The sequence below is a fragment of the Pollicipes pollicipes genome, unplaced genomic scaffold (genome assembly GCF_011947565.3).
Source record: "Pollicipes pollicipes isolate AB1234 unplaced genomic scaffold, Ppol_2.1 Scaffold_4740;HRSCAF=5597_pilon_pilon_pilon, whole genome shotgun sequence".
Lineage (NCBI taxonomy): Eukaryota > Metazoa > Arthropoda > Thecostraca > Pollicipedomorpha > Pollicipedidae > Pollicipes > Pollicipes pollicipes.
In genome coordinates, this window is record NW_023596545.1 from 16,055,868 (window position 1) to 16,074,913 (window position 19,046).

A 19,046-nucleotide genomic window follows, 5' to 3' on the forward strand; every position below is an offset into this window, starting at 1 on the left:
ATAAAGAGTCCCGGAAATTCCTGACATTCAACCGGCCCCTCGAAATATTTCCCCGGGCACATGCCGACCAAGCGCCGCCCGCGGCGTTCTCACATGCAACGGACGGCCTCAGGACTCGCCGTATTCTGTATGCATTCATTGTATTCTGTTGAGTGGTCATGCATTGTACAGAGACGCGGCGACGGAGCGGGCGGGGCGAGATATGGGAGATGGGCATGTACAGTGGGCGCGCCGCCCCGACGGTGACCAGTACGCACACTGAAAGACTAGACATGACCCAGCCGGGCGGGCGGGCGGGCGCCACCTGACAGGGGCGGGCGGGCGCCGCCTGACGGGCGGGCGGGCGCGGCCGGACAGGGGCCGCCGCGCCGGTCTAGTTCAGGTAACCACGACACTGGACCGTGCCGCACAGGCACGGGATCTTGTCCTCCTCGTACGGGAATTTGTAGTCGTACGTGATCTCCTCGTTGACACCGATCGGCTGCTTCGAGTAGATCACGATCTTCTTCTGGCCCTCCAACGACACGATCTTGGCGTAGCAGTTGGGCTGCGGGCAGCGGGCGGGCGGGGTTGGACGACTGCTATACCACCAGAGCACAGGCACCTGGGCGGCGCGCTCGGTTGGCAGAGTCCTGGCCAGGGGCGGCCGTCGAAGCGGCCGCGGCTGCCGCCAGCCGAGCGGCAGCCGCCATCGGCAGGGCACATCTCGCCATCTCAACACCTGAACCACATCGCCACACGCTACCACACGCTACCAAAAGCTACATCATCTCCAAAATCGGGCTCCAGGGGACCACCCAGCTGCCCAGTGGCAAACATCGCGTACACCACGTTCGGTTTCTTCACGGCGTAAGCCAGCTCACCATGCAGCTGTGGTTGATAAAGCGGGCCAGGTTGCCGCACTTGGTGGCGTCGATGATGTTGTCGCGGTCGATCCTGAAGAGGTAGCTGCTACCGATGCCCTGGCGCTCGTACACCAGCTCGCGCTGGTCGGCCACCGACTGGCGCACGTGCTGGCCCACGTACTCGATCACCATCTCGTCGGCGGCGATCGGCTCCAGCGCGAACAGGCCCCAGTCGTGGATGGCCGACTTGCCGAACTTGAGCTGTTTCTTGCGGAACTGCCGACGGCGGCCGGTCAGTAGGGGTCGCAGCCACAACGCACTGTGAACGGGCTGACCTCGGGGCACGGTTGGCGCACCCTGAGCCCGACCAGCACTTACGGGCGGTATTCCCAGGAGTGCATCGGATAACAAGTGACGCCAGTCAGGGAGTGTGGCGACGCGCCCCAGGAACCACAAGAAACGTTGACAACAGTCGCGGAGTACCCTTACAAAGCGCCTTTCCGCATGGTAATAAGCCAGATAATGATAACAGTTGCGGAGTAGCTTTAGAAGACGCCTTCCTGCCCAGTAAGCCAAACACAATCGTCCTAACCGAAACACGTCCGTAACTCGCCACGACAACCACAATCGCGGCCACACGCACACCACGTACAGAATACATCCGTACCACCCACAGTCGTCCTGCGCGTACGGCAACATTGTTAATTTGACGCGTGCAAACGGCGTTCGCTCTGTCTGGACGATCAGCCGAGCCGCGCCGCCTTGCCCACCTTCAGCTGGTTGAACTTGAGCAACTCGCTCTCGGTGGCGGCCCCCAGGACCGTGAGGATGCGTCGCTGGTTGCTGCGCGCCTCTCGGGAGATGGCCGCCGCCGTGGCCGCCTTGGCGCGCTGGTCCGGCAACGTGGACGCCTGATCCGTCGACTCCAGCGCCGTCGTCGCCTCCACCACCGAGCGGCCGAAGTGGTACTGCGGCGGCGGTCCGTCAGACCCGGGCGACGGCGGCCACGTCAGGTCACACACAGCGGCCACGTCAGGTCACAAACAGCGGACGTCGGGTTACACACAGCGGACACGTCAGGTCACACACAGCGGACACGTCAGGTCAGACACAGCGGACGTCGGGTCACACGCAGCGGACACGTCAGGTCACACACAGCGGCCACGTCAGGTCAGACACAGCGGACACGTCGGGTCACACACAGCGGACACGTCAGGTCAGACACAGCGGCCACGTCAGGTCACACCGCGGACACGTCAGGTCAGACACAGCGGCCACGTCAGGTCAGACAGCGGCCACGTCAGGTCACACACAGCAGGCACGTCAGGTCAGACAGCGGCCACGTCAGGTCACACACAGCGGGCACGTCAGGCCGCCGGATGCAGTAGGCGGGCCGCCAGGTCCGGCACGGCCGACACGACGGCGTTCGGCACAGCGGCCACGTCAGAAGACACAACGGATACGTCAGACCCCGCAATAGACGGACATCAGACCCTGACCCAACGGGCACAGCAGGTTCCGCGACAGATGGACGCGTCACGGTCGGCGCAGAGGAACGTCAGACCCGGCCTCCGGAGTGAGGCCCCAACATCATCGGAACGGGGGGGGCCAAACAGAGAGAAAATGTGTAGGACAGGCCAGTCCGCTTGTCCACGCAGCAAACCACCTCTGGTGTCAGACTGCACACACGACCCCCCACCACCACCACAGCAGACCCCTACTCAACAGCACGACGCGACACCGCGGATAAATAAACCCCGGCAAGGGACGGACACTCAGCCTCCAGAGATGGCGTGTACCGCAAACACATGCGGGATGTAGACTCCAGCAGTCGACATAGGCTACACGTACTGTCTGTTACTCGACACCGCAGGCTGGTGCACGGGGCACAGCCGCCGCCGCTATCGCAGCGAAACAGCTTGGAGCCAAAGAGAAGCCAGCAGAGCGCGACACAGCCCGGCCGACCGATTGAAGGCCGACTGACCACTCGATGTAGCGCCTCAGGCACGCAGTCTAACTCAGGCGCGCGGTGCGCCCGGAGAGCAAGGCGGCGTGCATTCCTCGCGTCTACATATCAGAGTACACACACAACGTTCGAAGAGAGCAGAGAAACAGCAAATACACAACGTTCAAAAACAGCAGAAAGGCAGCAAATCCATTCAGTAACCAGACGCACCTTGTGTTTCATTTTCTCCTTAGCCGAGACGCGGTAGTAGCCCTCGGTGCGCGCGCAGCCGGAGCGGTGGGCGGCCGGCTCAGTCAGCCGGCGCCGCTTCTCCGGCCGGTCGGTGGCCGCGTGGTCCACCCAGTGCGTGTCGTTCAGCCAGTAGCTGTTCTGATCGTCGGCCAGCAGGCTTTCATAGCAGCGGTGCAGGTAGCCGATGTCCTCCGCCGTGATGCCGCGCGTCAGGAACTCGTACAGCAGCGCCATCTCCGACATCACGTCCCGCTTGGCGAGCCCAGCCGCTCCCCGGGCGCCGAGCTTCCGTTTACCCCGCGCGAGGGCGGGCGCCGGAACGGGCGCGGGCGCTGGGGCAGGCGCGGGCGCCGGCGCTGGAGCGGGAGCCGGCGCCGGCGCCGGCGGCCGCGTGTAGCCGTGGTCCTGCAGCAGAGCCGCGCGGATGTCGGCAGGCGAGGGCGAGCCGACGCGCACCGGCGCCGGCGGCCGGCAGTACGAGTGCTCTTCCCAGGGTGAGCCGCTGCCGCTGCCCGGCCGGGTGATGCCCGGCGCCGGCGCCGGTGACGGAGATCGGCCCGGCGTGGCCGGCAGCGCCGGCGAGTCCGAAGCCCTGCCAGCGGCACCGGCAGCGTGTCAGTGCGGCGCCCAGGCGGTCGGCACAGACGGCGTTTAGCGAGTGGACGCCGCCGCCAGTCTCGGGACCGCACAGCTCCAGTGGGAGCTTCGTGCGCAACCGGCATACGTCAACGGTAGCAACGGTAAATGGTACATATCATAAGCTAATACCCGTGTGGACGGGGCGACGGTGAGATATCTACACCAGAAACGTCCTGCAAAATCCCGGCATCCACCCCCCCCCCCTTCCCCACTCTCACACACATATACCGTCTTGACGGATGGCCATGCCGTGAGCACCGGACCTCCGATATCCGGACCTCCCAACCTCCGATATCCGGTCCTCCGATATCTGGATAGCTCGAACGATTTTACAAATAACATTCCATTTACGTCAAAAGATACATGAGGCACGATCTGCGGTCGTCAGGCGTGCCGTCCCGGCTCCGGCTCCGGCTCCTGCTCCGCGCCGGACTCACCCGGTGGCGGGAGTCCTCTGGTCGGAGGCGGTGCTGAGGTGGCGCGGCGCCAGCTCGCCGGCGGCATCCTCCTCTGGCCGCGCGCCGGCCGCCAGCACCGCTTCGATCGCCGAGCCGACGCGCTCCTCCTCGTCGATCGAATCAGCGGTGCGTCCCGCCGCGCGAGGCTGCTCGTCCGCCGCCGCCGGCACCTCGTCCAGCGGCACCACCTGTTCGTCCAGCTCCCCGGCCGAGCGTGCGCGCACCGCCTCGTCCGCCTCGGTCTCGCTCTCCTCGCTGCTGCTGCTGCCGCTGCTGCTGCTGCTGCTGCTGCTGCTACTGCTGCTGCTCGCGCTCTCGCTGCTGCTGCTCTCCTTACTGCGGCTGCTGCTGACGCTGCTCGCCTTCCATCCCCGCTCGTCCTCCTCTTCCGCCGGGGGCTCGTCCTCTTCGCTGGACGTGTCGTAAATGCGCGGCCGCGGCGGCGCGGGCTGTTGTGGCTCCTGCCGCTCCGGCTCCGGCTCCGGCTCAGAGGCCGCCTCCGAGTCGGAGTCGGCCGCCTGCCGCCTGTCGTCATCCGGCGCCGGCGCCGGCGAGCGGCGCGGAATCTTCCGCTGTCGGTCCAGAGGCACACGTCAGTGGTCAGAGCACCACTGCCGGTGTTGTGGCCGGCTAGGAGGCAAATATTCTGAGTTGGCCCAGGAATGGATAACATAATTTGGGATCCAATTCATCTCTCGATTCATAGCAGTTCCACTTATTTATTCGGCCCAGTTCAGACTCAAGTAGATAGTAGAGGGATCAGGCATGGACTAGTTCATTGTTGTGACAGCTGACAATGAAAAGTATAACAATCACTTGAGTTCATAGGAAGAGCAGAATCCTTTACTGATTTTAGGGTAGGGTATAGGAATGTAGTCTGTCTGTACCACACAATACCCTTTAGTTCTTGACTGATATTTGGCAAAGTTAAGTTCAGGATCAACAATATTGTGTGTGCTGTTTAGAAATTACAACGGCAAGCTGGGTGCTGATTTTGCACAAAAAAAACTTTATAACTAATGCTCTACGTCATTCTTTTCGACACTGAAGTAATCTGGCAATCTGCCTGAGGTGTCATGCATTTCCTCATGTTCTCATTTTCATCTCAGCCATATGACTGGGACAACATTGTTAGAAATGATCGGCTTATGAATCAGACCATGCAATTAACGAAGAATCTGATTCAGCTCGTGACTCCAAGCGGTATTTTTCCTAATGAGCAGACTCAGCTCACCCCAAAATGAACGACTCATGAGTCGATGTATGATCCAGTTCGAGTCGAACAGAAGTCTGAAGGCAAGAGTTATTTTTGTGTTCATCGTGTCGTGGACTCATAGGGACGATTTTGTTCCTTCCAACAGCGATGAGTCCTCCTGGTTCGCAAGACGCGTGCGGGTTCACACGCGTGACATAAAAAATTCAAAAGCTCTGCTACCACTCTGTAACGCAGCTGCACGCCGCTCTTCAGTACGGATATGTGCATGACGCCCCGGCCTGTATGCTGCACCCATCCAGTCCAACCTAACGTAAAGGGCAGCCACACACCGACCGCGCCCTGTCTACGCCGCGCCGGCCAGACGAGCGAGCGAGCGAGCGAGCGCAGACCGACGGCCACTTACTCTGAACGAGGGCATCTTGGGCAGCGCCATGCGGAAGCCGAGGCCGAAGCCAGCGCCGGCACCGGTCAGCGAGCCTCGGCTGTTCTCCAGCAGAGAGGTGAGGTCGGCGCGCGGCGGCGCCAGCGGCGCGGCGCCGCCGGCCCGGCTCTCCTCGTCCCGCGCCTGCCGCACGCACCGCGCCCGTCAGCCCGACTGGGTCACAGAGGGCCGCCGCCGGACGGCGGACAGCACGCTGCGGTAACACGCGGGCCGGCCGCACCAGCCGTCCAGCGGCGGAGCGGACGGCAGAGCGGGCGGCCGACGCCAACAACCGACAAGGCAGCAATACATGAAAGGGAATGTTCCACAGATGAAGGCATTGAATCAAACATCAAATGTGACGAAATCAGCTCACATAACTAATGGCGTGCTTTTAAGTAGAACAGACTACTCTTGACAATACAATTTCTCTGTTCAGTAAACATGCTCCTCAATACAGCGCTGTTTGATTACATCATCGTATCTTGCACAGCAATGATCGAGAGCGAATACACGGTCGTTATAACTGGAAATCGCGCTCACGAACGCCACACATGAACGAACTGACAATCATCTTTTTCATTGGCCTTGATCGACGCATGGCTAATGGAATGGCAGCATATGAATGACCTTATCATGGCGCCATGGATGGCAGGATGACCTTGATATAATCTCCCGAGATAGTCTGCACATCTTCGCGAGCGTACAGCTCAGAAACTAGTAGGGTTTAGGTCTTACGAATGGCAGGTCAGTGAACTGCACCGAATGATTTTCAAGATGGCTGTTTCTGTTCAAAACCCGGTACAAATGTGGAAAATTTCCTTTCCGTCTCACGCTATCAATGACGCACAGGTGTCTCCGAATTCAACAGACGGGATCGTCGCACAGCAAACACGATGCTGGACTAGGGCGTTACATACCGTGATACACTACTACAGCCCCCATACCTTATGCAGCTCAGCCTGGCGGTCCCACCACTTCTCCAGCATGCGGTACGCAGTGTTCTCGATCATCTTCTTGTTGAAGTCTCGCTTCAGAATCTGTTTGAGCTCCCGGACGACTTCGTCCAGGGCTCTCCTGAAATACGAGCCAGAAATGTCAGCACACTGGAAAACAAATAACTCCGGACAGTGCGATTGGCGCAGAGCGCTGAAATACGGCGATGTAAAATTAAAGACGTCCAAATGGCATGTTCTGTTTTTCCCCAAGGGATCTTAGAAGACAAAAATACGTAGCTTCTGAGTGTCCAAAAAGTGGTCCAAAAGCTTGTGGAGACACCTGCACGTCTCTCTAACATCGCACCGAAATGCCCCATAACAGAGCATTCTAATATCACAGCTTCCTTCTTTCAAACACAACTTTTTAAAAAGCATATCAGATTAAAGACAACTGTGCTCTGCCCACCGCAACTAAACAACTGTTGGCCTGTTAGCAGTAATAGGACATATTTAAAACAACACAAAAAAGGCGTAAAAGATAGTGTCAGCGTGTCCATAACGCCCGGAGAGCGACTCCGGCACTAAAGGAAGACCAGGAGCATAATGCAACCCTTGGAAACGGTCAAATGAAATTGCTGACACCGCAACCTCAGCTTACAGCAGCTCAATGCTTGGGGAGACCCAGCACAGCCAACGAACCGTGGTGCCGCATCCGCAGCGTGTCCCGGAGCTCTAGCTGCCAGCAGCGGCAGCAGCAGCGGCGGCGGCCACTCACCGAGACACGAGATCGGGCGTCAGCGGCTCCGCCTCGGGCGCCGGCGCGTCGCTTGACTGGTGGGCGGGCGGAGGCGCCAGGTACTGCTGGAACCCCGGCCCTGGCCCCGGTCCCGGCGGCGGACACGGGTACGGGTAAGGGTACGGGTACGGGTACGGCCAGTCCTGCGGCCGCCACGGCGCCGGCTGGCACGTGCCGTCTGGTGGCAGCGGCGGCGGGTACGCCGCGAACGGCGGGCAGGGCGGCGGCCCGTAGCCGGGCGGCGGACAGTCCAGTCGGCCGTTCTCCTGCGGTGGAGGCGGCGGCGGTGGCGGCAGCGGCAGCGGCGGTGGCGGCTGCGGTGGCGGCTCGGACGGCCTGTGCGAGCGGCGCCGCCGCCGCCGGCCGCCCACGGTCAGGCCGCCCAGTCGTCGCTGCAGCTCCTGGAACGAGCGCACGCCGTCGAGCGAGCTGCGCCGCCGGCCGGCCGGCCCCCGCCGCCGGCCCGCCTCCGCCTCCGTCTGTCACCACTCGCGGTGACTGCGCAGGTACAGCTCGCGGGAGGCGAACGGCGACGGCGTGGCGCTGAGCGGCGACGGCGCCTCCCAGTCGGAGCCGCTCTCTGAGCATGAATCGGACGCCGACTCGCCGCCGCTGTCCAGCATCTCGGCGAACGACGGCACCAGCACGTGGCGTGCCTTGCGCTGCAGCAGCTGCGCGATGCGCGTATCCAAGTCGAGCCGCTCCTCGTCGCTGTCCACAGCGGCGCCGGTCGCCGACTCCCAAGGCTCGGCGGCGAGATCCGAAGGCTGCCTGACGACGGCCGTCCGCTCCGGCTCCGGCTCCGGCTCCGGCTCCGGATCGGCGGCGGGCTCCGGCTCTGGCTCCGGCGCAGCCAGCGGCGGCAGGGCCGGTGGCGGCTCCTCGCGACGCACGGGCCGGTCCTCGGACAGATCCTCCGCCATCTGCCGCACCTTGGCCCCTGCCGCGCAGCACAGCCACGTGAGAGCCCGCCGGCCAGCTGCAGACCTCGCCACAACCTGCGCGCGGCACCAGACGGCTGGGCGCCATCGGCCCAGTGTTCGCCAACGACCGTGTGCGCAACGTCCTGGGTTCGGGGCTCGGCATCAGCCTGGAGATTCTCCGCCCCGTCCCCCTCGCACGATATATTGCGACGTTCAATGGCTAGGGTCTGAGATGCAGCTCTCCTCCTCCCACCTAAACAGTAATAATAACAGGATACGATCAGTGGATCAAGCAAGCCACGCCTACCAGCAAACTCCGGACGAAGGCTGCAGTGACCCAGCGCCTTTCTGAAGCCAAGGTCGGCCGGTCACCACGCGTCGCTCACCGAAGGCGTCTGGGAAGACGTTGAGCACGTTGCCCATGACCGAGGTGTGATTGAGCCGTTCTGCGCACAGTCGGGCGCCCTCCACGCGATGGAACACGGCCCGGCCCAAGCCCAGGTGTTTGCCGGTGCGCGTGTGGTAAAAGATGGTCAGCTCCTCCAGCTCGCCGTACTTTTGTACCTGGGCAAGCATGCAAGTAGGTCAGTACTGCTGATACTGGCGGTCCAGAATGTGGTGGCCAGAAAGAACATAATTCAGCAGCTAATGAGCAATTCTGAGACGTGAAGGCGCTGATGATCAGCTGGCTTCATTACCTCCATAATAAGATGTGGCTACATGATGCCTGAAATTCAAGCGACGAAATGAGTAAATGAGTGTATATAAAAAAGAAAACAGGTATTATGCGGTCAGAAAACTGTTGACATCATGTTATGCCAGTGTTAGCCAGTCATGTCTATCATGGCATCTCAGTATGACAAATCTGAGGCAAAAAGTACCAAGCAGAGGCAGGAAAAACTGTACGGAAATTCGTCGGTTCATCTTTCTGCATTATATCGCGCCCTGTCGTTGGTGACATCCTATCCGAGCGTGTCATGTACAATTGTACAAGACAAACTAAGACATGCTCCACAAATGAAATGCGTATGTCATGACATGCGCAGGATATCCCGATTGTATCAGCACACATAGTTATGCCGCTGAAGTGGCCTGGGAAGCATCCCACTCGCCCATACCCAGCCTAGTATGCACCGGCTGTCGGTATGTTGGATGCGCGGGAGTCGTGACCAGTGTGAACGCTCCGGCACCTACCAATTCAGAGAGGAACGCCTGGTCGATGTTGTCGTTGATGTTGGTGATGGAGACCTCCAGCGGGGGAGGCATGCCCACGTAGTCCTCGTCAATCTGGCGACGACAGTTAAAATTGACACTCCATTAAAAAAGCTATAGCCGATGGGTTAGGGCTGACGCTCTACTGTGTCACTCCTACAGCGCTGCTGCAAAAGAAAGGACTCGAGGACGGTAGCACCTTGCATCCACTCAGTTTTGCTGCGATCATTTGAACGGTCTTTGTCATATTTACTATACTTTTCGTTCACGCGAAGATAAAATCATACTGAAGTCAGATCATGCCGTTGCTTATTTCCCAGTGATGAAGTCAAGTCAACTGAAAGCACCCCCCGACCTATATAGTCAAAATCCCAGACACGACGGAAAAATTGTATGTCCAGTGCATTCACGTTTGCGGCCTTGTGATCATTTGCATCTTTTGAGCACTTGAGCTTGGAACCTGTCCGATGCAACTTGATACAACGGCCGTCTCAAAACGCCGGCGCGAAGCCTGACTGCGCCCGGCATCTGCGGCCATCAGCGGCACCAAGTGCACCTACCCGAAACTTGGGCACAGGCATCTGCAGCACTTCCATGCGCGACCAGATGCGCGTGAGCGGCGGCCGCGGGTCGCGCACGTGTACAGTCGGGTACGAGGCGTCGTTGGGCACGCGGCCGTCGTACCTGCGGCGACGGGGAGCGCGCGCCACGGGCGTCCGGTCAGGCTGGGGCTGTCACACTGGGGTGGGGACATCACAACCTGCAGCTGCTGCTCGGGAGGCACACAGAAGCGTCAGGGATATAAAAAACACATAAAACAAACGGCAAAGAGCATTACGAGAATATGGCCGAACAATGTTTCAAGATCTGCTTCAGTTTTGCTTTAAACCTCTTAAAAGTCGTAAGATATTATGAGCGTCATAATTCGCGACATACTTCGAATAATATCCAAACATCGCTTGGAAAGCTTTCACTGATTGCCGTCATACATAATGATTCGCAATTATGGATGTCATAGTTCAATGGCTGAGGAAAGTTGGAAATCAGTGAGGTGAAGCTGCTACAATCAGAAGATTTTCCATGGTAAATATATATATATAAAATACAGCTATGTTGACTGGAACTTCAAGTGGCCAAGCCACCACATTTGCTATTTGCATTCTCCAGTCAGTGTGGCAATAATATCCATAGATGATATAGACATCCTTACCTGTAGATCTTTGAAGCTCCCTGGATGATGCATGGATCTGATAACAGCTTGAATGCTTTGTACTTTGGAGGTGGTGGGTGTTTCTCTTTTGCTACATGGTGATGAGGATGATGATTTGGTTGATGATGGTGATGATGTGCACTGTTGTGGTGATGCTCCATGACTCCATTCATCATAAATCAAATTGGAGACTCACTGCCTGAAAAATACATTCTTGAGCATCACATTGCCAACTGTCCTCCTATGACCATGGTCATGTAACATGTGTGTCAGGCATAATATGTTGGGAAGTTCTTGTTATAATTTTTATAGTGTGAATCATGAAATTACATATATGTCACCTTATTTTCTGGGACAAGGCTTCAATCAATACATAATCCTGGCAACTACATCCAAAAAAGAAAACAAACATTTTAGAGTTAGAGCTAAAAATCATAATCAAACAATGTCCTCATTCTTTCTCAAAGGTATACAACTATGATAGTTGTAATGCATGTTTATCCTGCTTGGACAACTCCAGATCATGAAAACTATACTATGAACAGAGGAAAAATAACATCTTAGAATGGACAGATAATATTTTACAACTGAAACAAAACCGTGGAAGCATTTTCGTACTCTTCATCAGAGGCCTAAAACAATAGCATTACCAACGTCCATTAGTTCCTGCTTGGAACACCCCATATCACTAAGACTACATTATCAAGAAAACATTTTTGCCAGAAAGGTCATTTGCAGATTCAGCAGGAACCCATAAACGCAAAATTTCAATAGAACATATATTTGGAAGGTTCTATACACTTGCCTGGGATCTGTAGCACCACACCCATTTAGTGGTCCTCTATATCAAGCATATCAATCCAAGGCCCAAATAGATATATTTTACCTATTAGACAGCAGCAGAGCAGGCAGGGGGGGGGGGGGGGCACAGAGGACACGTGCCTTGATCAGGTTCCGAAAAGCCAGTTAGAGGTCTCATTCAGGGGCCCCGGCCCACAGGGTCGCGCACAATGGCCCTGTGCTCGCAAGGGCCCTGAGCCGACCAAGGGAAGTGTTTGATGAGGCCTGAAGAGCGGCACGGGCGGCCCACCGGAACCGGCTATCAAAGACCCCGTCGGAGGGCATAGGGGCCAGAAGGGTTGGCTGCAGGTCACATAAAGAATTGCGGCCTGCGGGGTCGTGACCTGAAATGTCAGTCAGACGTCCTCTAGCACCGTTTTAGGAATCCCTGAAACAACGCGGGTGTCTAAGTCGGTCAGAGACCACGAATACCGAACATTCGGCTCCAAGTCCGTCTGAGCCCTTGAAATCCATTTTCCAAGCAGAAACGTGGCTCGGGCCCGCGATTTATAATGTTTGGGGTTCTTGACACAATGAGGGATCCTGTGTCGGTTAGGGGTTCTGTGGCGGCAAGTGGCCCCGACACGGGGCGGTGTTTGAGGGGGCCCGAAGGGGGGCCGAAGGATATTTCGAGGCCAAAGATCAAAGGCTCGATGGCATGGCTGAAGGGTCCGAAGGGCTGGCTGTTGGTTATATTAAGGACCCCCGCCCATAGAGTTGTGATCTCAAATGTCAGTAAAATGATCTCTTGCACCTATAGGAACCCCTGAGACAGATCGTTCCTCTATTTCGGCCAGAGATCGCGAACAACGAACAGTCAGCTCCGTGTTGGTCTGAGCTCTGGGGGCCAATTTCCCAAGCAGGGACAAGGCCAGACCCGCGATTTACATCGGTCAGGAGCCTGTATCGTTCAGGGGCCCACAGTGCGTAATGGGACATCTTATGCCAGCAAGGGGCCTCGAATCGGCCAGGGGAAGATTTGTTTTACACGGACAGGGACGGGAGCCTGAACGGCAGAGGGTATCTTGTGTTGGTCGGGACCCTCTGACAGTGGAAGGGAACAAGAATTTATGAGTGCTCACAATGATGTAAGAAAATATTCCTGTGCCATTCAGGGCCCCCAGTACCCAACAGTGGGCCCTCCAACCCTTTTCCAGCATGGGCCTGTTGACCGCAGCTGGGGTCTAGACGCCAATTATTTGACTACCTGCGATGAACAAGGATGTTGTTGCGTTTATGACGGTTTATGCGTCGATCTGAAGTCAACCGCGCGGGTAAGACGGCCTCCCGCCTCAGGGAGTGGACCAACGTGATGTGATGCATCCCTCTAAGAGCCCCCGGATTTGCCAGGGGATGCCGGTGTCGCCAGAGTGACGGCCGGAATACACCGCGGTGGGACAGAATGGCCCTTCAGCTATTGACCGGGAATGACAATGCGCCCCGTAGTGTCGTACTCAAGGGGGCACCTTTGCCGTTAAGAAATAAGGGGTCTCATTAGTGCTGAATGGAGTGGGTCGGAATGAGTTCGAAACGCACAAGGTCATCCCATGTTTCCCCCGTACCAGACGCGCTGGGAAACCACAGGCACGGAATTCCATTATCCGCGGTGCCCGCCCTTCCCGCTAGGGTGAGAGGCTGGTGGCGCCATACAGCCCCAGCAGCTAAGTCCTGATGATACGGACGTGATCTCGGGGAACAAGGGTAGCGATGGCTTGAGTTGCACTTTTCGTAAAACCGAACGGCGTTAGCCGCTGCAAGTAACGCTAGGGGGCGGGCGTCGAGTGCGCAACAATCATCATAGTAAAATCATATTTCTAACGTCTTTCAAAATTAATTCAGCAACACAATAAATAAATTTTACTCTCGCGGTGCTATTAAGACCAATGCGCTGCTGTTACCAACCTAAAAACCGCACAGGTGAAACACACACCCGGAATATCTCTAAATGTACAATTTGGTGTTCAAAAGCATCCAAAGGCACTTCTTTCAGATCTGACACTATTTGGTCTACCTGTTGGCCACGGCCTACTGCAAGCCGCGGGCAGACGGTGAGCAGCCTAGAAGATTGCGATGCCTAGCGTAGTTTTTGTAAGATATGCGAGCCTGCACCCTCAAAACTGTGTTACATATCTGTACCACCAATCAATTCTGACTAAGTGTTGAAGATATCCAGACAAACATGGCCTGGCCACGTTAATACAAAATTGTTGTCCTATTTTGATCTTCAATCTACATTCAAGAAATCCTTGTTAGTTCTGTATAGCCTAGATACAAATTCTGACGACATTTCTCAGTTTTATTGGCTTAAAAAGAGTTCACTGGACCACTGCAAAACAAACAGTGCCAGTGATTTCTTTCATGCAGTTATTAGAGTGATTCTCTCACTTTATTTAACATAGACTTAGGGCAGCCTTGACATCAAAGCAGCATCTGGCCTATATTCCAGTTATAGAAGGTAAAAATGTGTTATGTGTATATAAGAAAAAATGTCCTCAAAAACAAATGGGTCATATTAAGCAATGTTTTTGAGGGCCCTTTTACTATCAGGGGCTCTTTGTCAGCCTTGTGCCTCCCTTGCCAAGGCTCTCACTGCACCACTGCTAGACTGACAGCTTGTGTGGTACCTTCTTACTACCAGACTGAGTTTGTGTGGTACCTCAGAATCCATCTCAAAAAGACCAGGCTGACAGCCTGAATATTATCCTAGAATGCTTCCTAAAAATGTAAGCTAAAAAAGCTTGATGAAATCTGTCACTGTTGATCAGCCAGAAGCTTTTAAGATTTCACATTTCTAGATTAAGTTAAGGGCATGCATGACCTCAAAATTTCAGGGCATTGAGTCTCAGGACCACACAACCAAATATCCATCACAAAGCGATTTACAATAGCCTGAACTTATGTATATGACTATAAAATGAACAGTCTTATCCAAACTGATCCTGTCTATTTATCTTTATCACCATGACTATCCTACAAATGTACGAGCATAAATATTCAACATAGTATGATGCTTTCAGGGCTCCAGTGCCTGTCATACAGCTCCAGTATGTTATATGCTCCAGTGCCTGTTATACAGCTGGCAACAGCTCAAGTCCCATCATATTTATCATACCTAGCACTACATGCATTTGACAATGCAAAAACATGGTTCACATCTGTAAGCCAACTTTTGTATGCATAGGTAGCAGAGGAAAAAAGGTAAGATGTGGAAGCCTCATCTGTCAAGCAGGGCCATACTTCATGTGAACATGCTGTTCTGGGTAGGAACTAACTTTGTCAATAAACAGGTAGAAAATGGATTGTTTGCAGGCATATGGCAAACATCTCTGGAAAATCTAATAACAATATAATGCAGGAAGCAAACAAAAATATTGCTTGACTCAATGACAGCCAAAGGAAAAAGACAAGAAGACAGTCAACCCTCCTCTTGTCTGAAAGTCCATATTCTGTGCCAGAGCCTACACAACATAGATGAAGGTAATGAGGCTAGAACATGGAAGTGCCAACTACCAGCATACCATGGGTTTACTTGCATTCAAATTGAACAGACTGTTTAACTGGGCACTATAGATCAGATAGGATTGATGGCCCTATTCCTCAAACACTAAATGGGAGAATGCAGACATATGTGGTCATTCAGCTATATGCATTTGTCAATGCCAACATCAGTAGTAAATTCAAAATTGGCAATTTTGAATTTACTACTGATAGTTATTTGGATAAAAGCATGTAGCCAAAATATGATACCCATCTCTCCATTCTCCGGTTCAATCTATGACGAACAAGTTAATGCTACCTAAAATATGTGCATATTGTTCCTTGAAAATGCACTTAACAACTCACATACTATGAAAACAATGTACTTGGGCATAACAGAATGTTTTTCCCTGAAAGTACCATAACAGCACCCCGAGTTCATGAAATGCTGGAGGAACATGTGTTGCAATTAGTGGCAGTCATGCACTAACTAAACTTTTGACACTTAGATTTCACGCACAAGAGCGCTTCAATGATGGGAAAATTTAATCACTGCACCAGGCTGTATCTATCTTAGTCTGGGTCACTAGCATATCCCAAAACTATAACAATCTAAACCTGACAGCATTTATTGACAGAAACGTGACATAGAGAAGTCACATCTTCATCTTTACACATGGTTTTTTGGACTGGCTTCGCACAAACTTCTCGATGGGCCAACACCATTGGTGGAGACAATGGTTCTCATAAGAGTTAAAGTACAAGGCGGCCGAGTTGACAAACTATTACCAACTGGTGATTTGACAACGATCCATTGTGACACGCTTAGTGAGGGTCTGATCTAAAGCTCACCTCATGCAAGTCACCAGCATTTTTAAAGTATTCCGTGATTATTTGACGCCTTGCCTTCACAATACTGAGCCGCGGGTGAAGCGGTGAAGTTAAAGTTATGACGAGACGGCAGGTCCACCCAACCCCAACAGCACCCGCAGAGTAAACACCATCGCGGGATGGCTCGCGTCGTCAATAGCACAACGCGCTCGGCGCTAATTTATCTAGGATATACAATTCCAATTATGAGTTGGTGGGATCGAAAAGATGATATTGGGAAAAAACATTGACGTAATGATATTCCATTTTCCTCATTCTTGAGATAGTTCAATGCGTTATATGACGTCATTTTAAAAATTGCTTTTGTACTGAAATGTCCAAAATTGAATCTGCGTCGGAGTTGTAGACGTCTTAAAACTTCTTTTCATTTTATCCTCATTTTGGGATTAGTGTTTATTAGCAGTGGGCGAGCGCCTGTGAGGAGCGCGGTTGTTGAGAAGGCGTATGAAGACGAGCAGGGACCACTGCGTTTGATTTCCCTTTCAGATCCTGATTCATCCCTTAAGTTAGATATTGGAGACATGTCGGCTCTTGTTGATTTCTTTCAGAAGGGCAAGGTGAGTGTGTATGTATTTAACTGGTTACTAAGGTACCTAGGGGCAAGAGGCCGTATGGTGGGCGTTGACGGGCTCGTGGCTTGTACTTCGAAATATCTGTGTGCGTATCGAAAGGTTTTCTCCATTTTTTCCCGAAAATGTACAAGAGCAAGCACAAGTAGTTGTGATGAACATGCGGGCCATTTAAATCCAAAAGAATTATATTGCAATTTTGATCTTGTGCATGATGCATGCGTTGTGCATTATGGGAAGAAAGGAGGCCAGACATGGAGCAACATTTGGTTGGTAGCATATTTTGGGGTATTTTGGGTCATTTCTCACTGTTCAGCCACCCAAAGTCATGTTCTGAAACTATGACCCTCATTCTTCATGCAAGCATTGTGCTTCTTACACTTATTGATTACACTATATAAGACTACCAAGCGTGGCATGTATATCAAAATATTCATGAAATAGCATGGTTGATGTTACCAGTTGCCTTAAGATAAAATTCACCTTCACAATAAATTTTACATGCCTCCAAAAAATAACAAATGCTTATGCTCAGGAATTGTGTTCATTCACAATGTGTGAATTGTTAATTGTTTTGTCTTCATGTCAGTTGTAATATATGCATTTTTGATGTTTTATAGAGTTGTGTTATTTTGCATGCTGTTGCCTTGTATTTTTTCTTGCATTTGCTATATCATGTAGTTTTGTGTTATTTATGTGCTTCTTATCAATCAGTGACACCTTATTCTCCATGTTACCCTATCAGGCCTGATATCAACAAACTTGCACACAACATTGTGCCATTAAGTATTGCATTAGCTGGTGGCTACCTATCCGGTATGTTGTTATTTGATGCATTTTGTAATATTTTAACCACTGAGATTGTCTACACCACTCTCACCTGTCCCAAGGGTGCCTGTCCCTCTCACAAGCCAGCTCTACATATTCTACCATCTGATCTGATATTGAAAATGCTGATCAGGGATTATGAATTTGCGCTCGAGCTCAGGCTCCTGCAGTACCTATCCTTGTTATGAGCTTCATTGTTCTAATTTATAGTTCCCAACATAGTTGATGTAGCCAGCATTGGGTTGCCTTTTGAGCAGGCCTAATCAAATGTTTGATCTCACTTGTCATGGAAGATGTTCACCTAGACTCATTATTACTCTTTTTTGATAGCACAGATCCTTATAGTACCTACTTACCATGTGAATTTTGTTACTCTACCCTTCATGTTTGTAGAGATAGATAGGAAAATTAAGTGAATCTGCCCACCTTACATGGCAAATAAATAAAAGCACGGGCAGGTAGTGTGTTACAATCATTATACTGGCAGCATCACAATCCTCACTGTCCTGGTTTGGTTCCAGACTTTTAGGCCCAGAAAGAATTTCCAGCCTGGCACCATGAAGTACTCATTATACAAGCACGCCCAGGCCTCCTCCTCAACTCTGGTCTAAATCTGCGGCCTGGCTGTCAAGCTGCCTCCTGCGAGCAGCTCAATGACTGGATTGCTGTCCATGGTAAGTGTTGGCTTTGGGAGCCCACAACCATTCATCACTAGTCACCAGTTTGCTATTGCATTTCATTTCACTATACTGTCTGTTGTTGTCAGTTTGTGAAATAATTGTGCACTGGCATTACAAGTTCTTGGGGCCAACACATGTGTGCAAAACATTGAGCAAGGCAAGTAAGAGACAAAGCTTGCAGCTCCTGAACTCTGCTGCCGCAGTGGTCGACTTCTTCAACCGCATCAACCTGATCTATGGCACCATCTGCGACACTGCACGGAGGAGTCGTGCCCGGTGATGTCGGGAGGGCCCAAGTTTTGAGTACCGCTGGGCCGACGGGCACAAGTACAAGAAGCCGACGGCGCTGTCCTGCGCCCCAGTACATTACGCTTTTGATGGAGTGGGTCGAGGCGCAGATCAACGACGAGGCGCTCTTTCCCGTCACAGTCGGTGAGATGCTTCCCACCATAATTTACTGCTGGCTGTCTCTGTCTGTGCTGAGCACCATCATGACACTATGTTGGTATGATAAGCATGTGAAATAAACTTGTGTCAGGCATGACTTGATGCCATCTGTCCCTCAGTGACTGTATCCCTGTTTTTTCGAGATTTAATTGCAATAGTTAATGGGTGCTTAATGACCATGCAGCATCATCACCTCCTGAAATTCTAAGAAATTAATTATCTGGATAACAGTAATCTAGGCAGGTCTTTCCCATGTTCCTAAATGTGTTTGTCCTTGTAATGAAGTGAGATGAATATAGTTGTCTTGCATCCGAATGTCTTGTGACGTTGTGACAGGAACACCGATGTGGCTGCGTTGAAAAAGTTGTGATGGAAATATCAGTGGAACTGAGTTTATTCTGGTTCCGACCACGCAACGTCGATTTGCCCGGACCCGAGCACAAGTCTACCTCGAAGCCT

The 19,046-nt window shown here is 53.1% G+C and overlaps 1 protein-coding gene and 1 pseudogene across 1 annotated transcript; one reads left to right on the forward strand and one right to left on the reverse strand.

The window, feature by feature from the left end:
- Window positions 1-138: 138 nt before the first annotated feature.
- LOC119097983 (histone-lysine N-methyltransferase SETD1A-like) lies at window positions 139-16,176 on the reverse strand. Its single transcript, XM_037220918.1, has 15 exons — window positions 16,025-16,176; window positions 10,856-11,054; window positions 10,206-10,329; window positions 9,628-9,720; window positions 8,820-8,997; window positions 8,004-8,450; window positions 7,490-7,589; window positions 6,724-6,853; window positions 5,759-5,920; window positions 4,119-4,711; window positions 3,605-3,634; window positions 3,022-3,361; window positions 1,616-1,813; window positions 864-1,121; window positions 139-547 (listed from the first exon to the last, which is right to left on the reverse strand). Exons 2-15 carry the CDS (start codon window positions 11,029-11,031, stop codon window positions 374-376), a joined length of 3,003 nt encoding a protein of 1,000 aa, XP_037076813.1. The 5' UTR covers window positions 11,032-11,054; window positions 16,025-16,176; the 3' UTR covers window positions 139-373.
- Window positions 16,177-16,480: 304 nt separating this feature from the next.
- The window catches only part of LOC119097984 (MOB kinase activator 3A-like), a 5,255-nt pseudogene continuing 2,689 nt past the window's right edge, over window positions 16,481-19,046 (forward strand).

Bases quoted from the DNA above. Each gene is read 5' to 3' on its own strand.
- LOC119097983 (XM_037220918.1), bottom strand. From the start codon at position 11,031: ATGATGAATGGAGTCATGGAGCATCACCACAACAGTGCACATCATCAC. The intron at 7,590-8,003 runs GCGAGTGGTGAC...GACCGGGGCCAG, and splicing joins GCTGTACCTGCGCAGTCACC to GGCCGGGGTTCCAGCAGTAC. The intron at 4,712-5,758 runs GTAAGTGGCCGT...CTGGACCGACAG, and splicing joins CCAAGATGCCCTCGTTCAGA to CGGAAGATTCCGCGCCGCTC.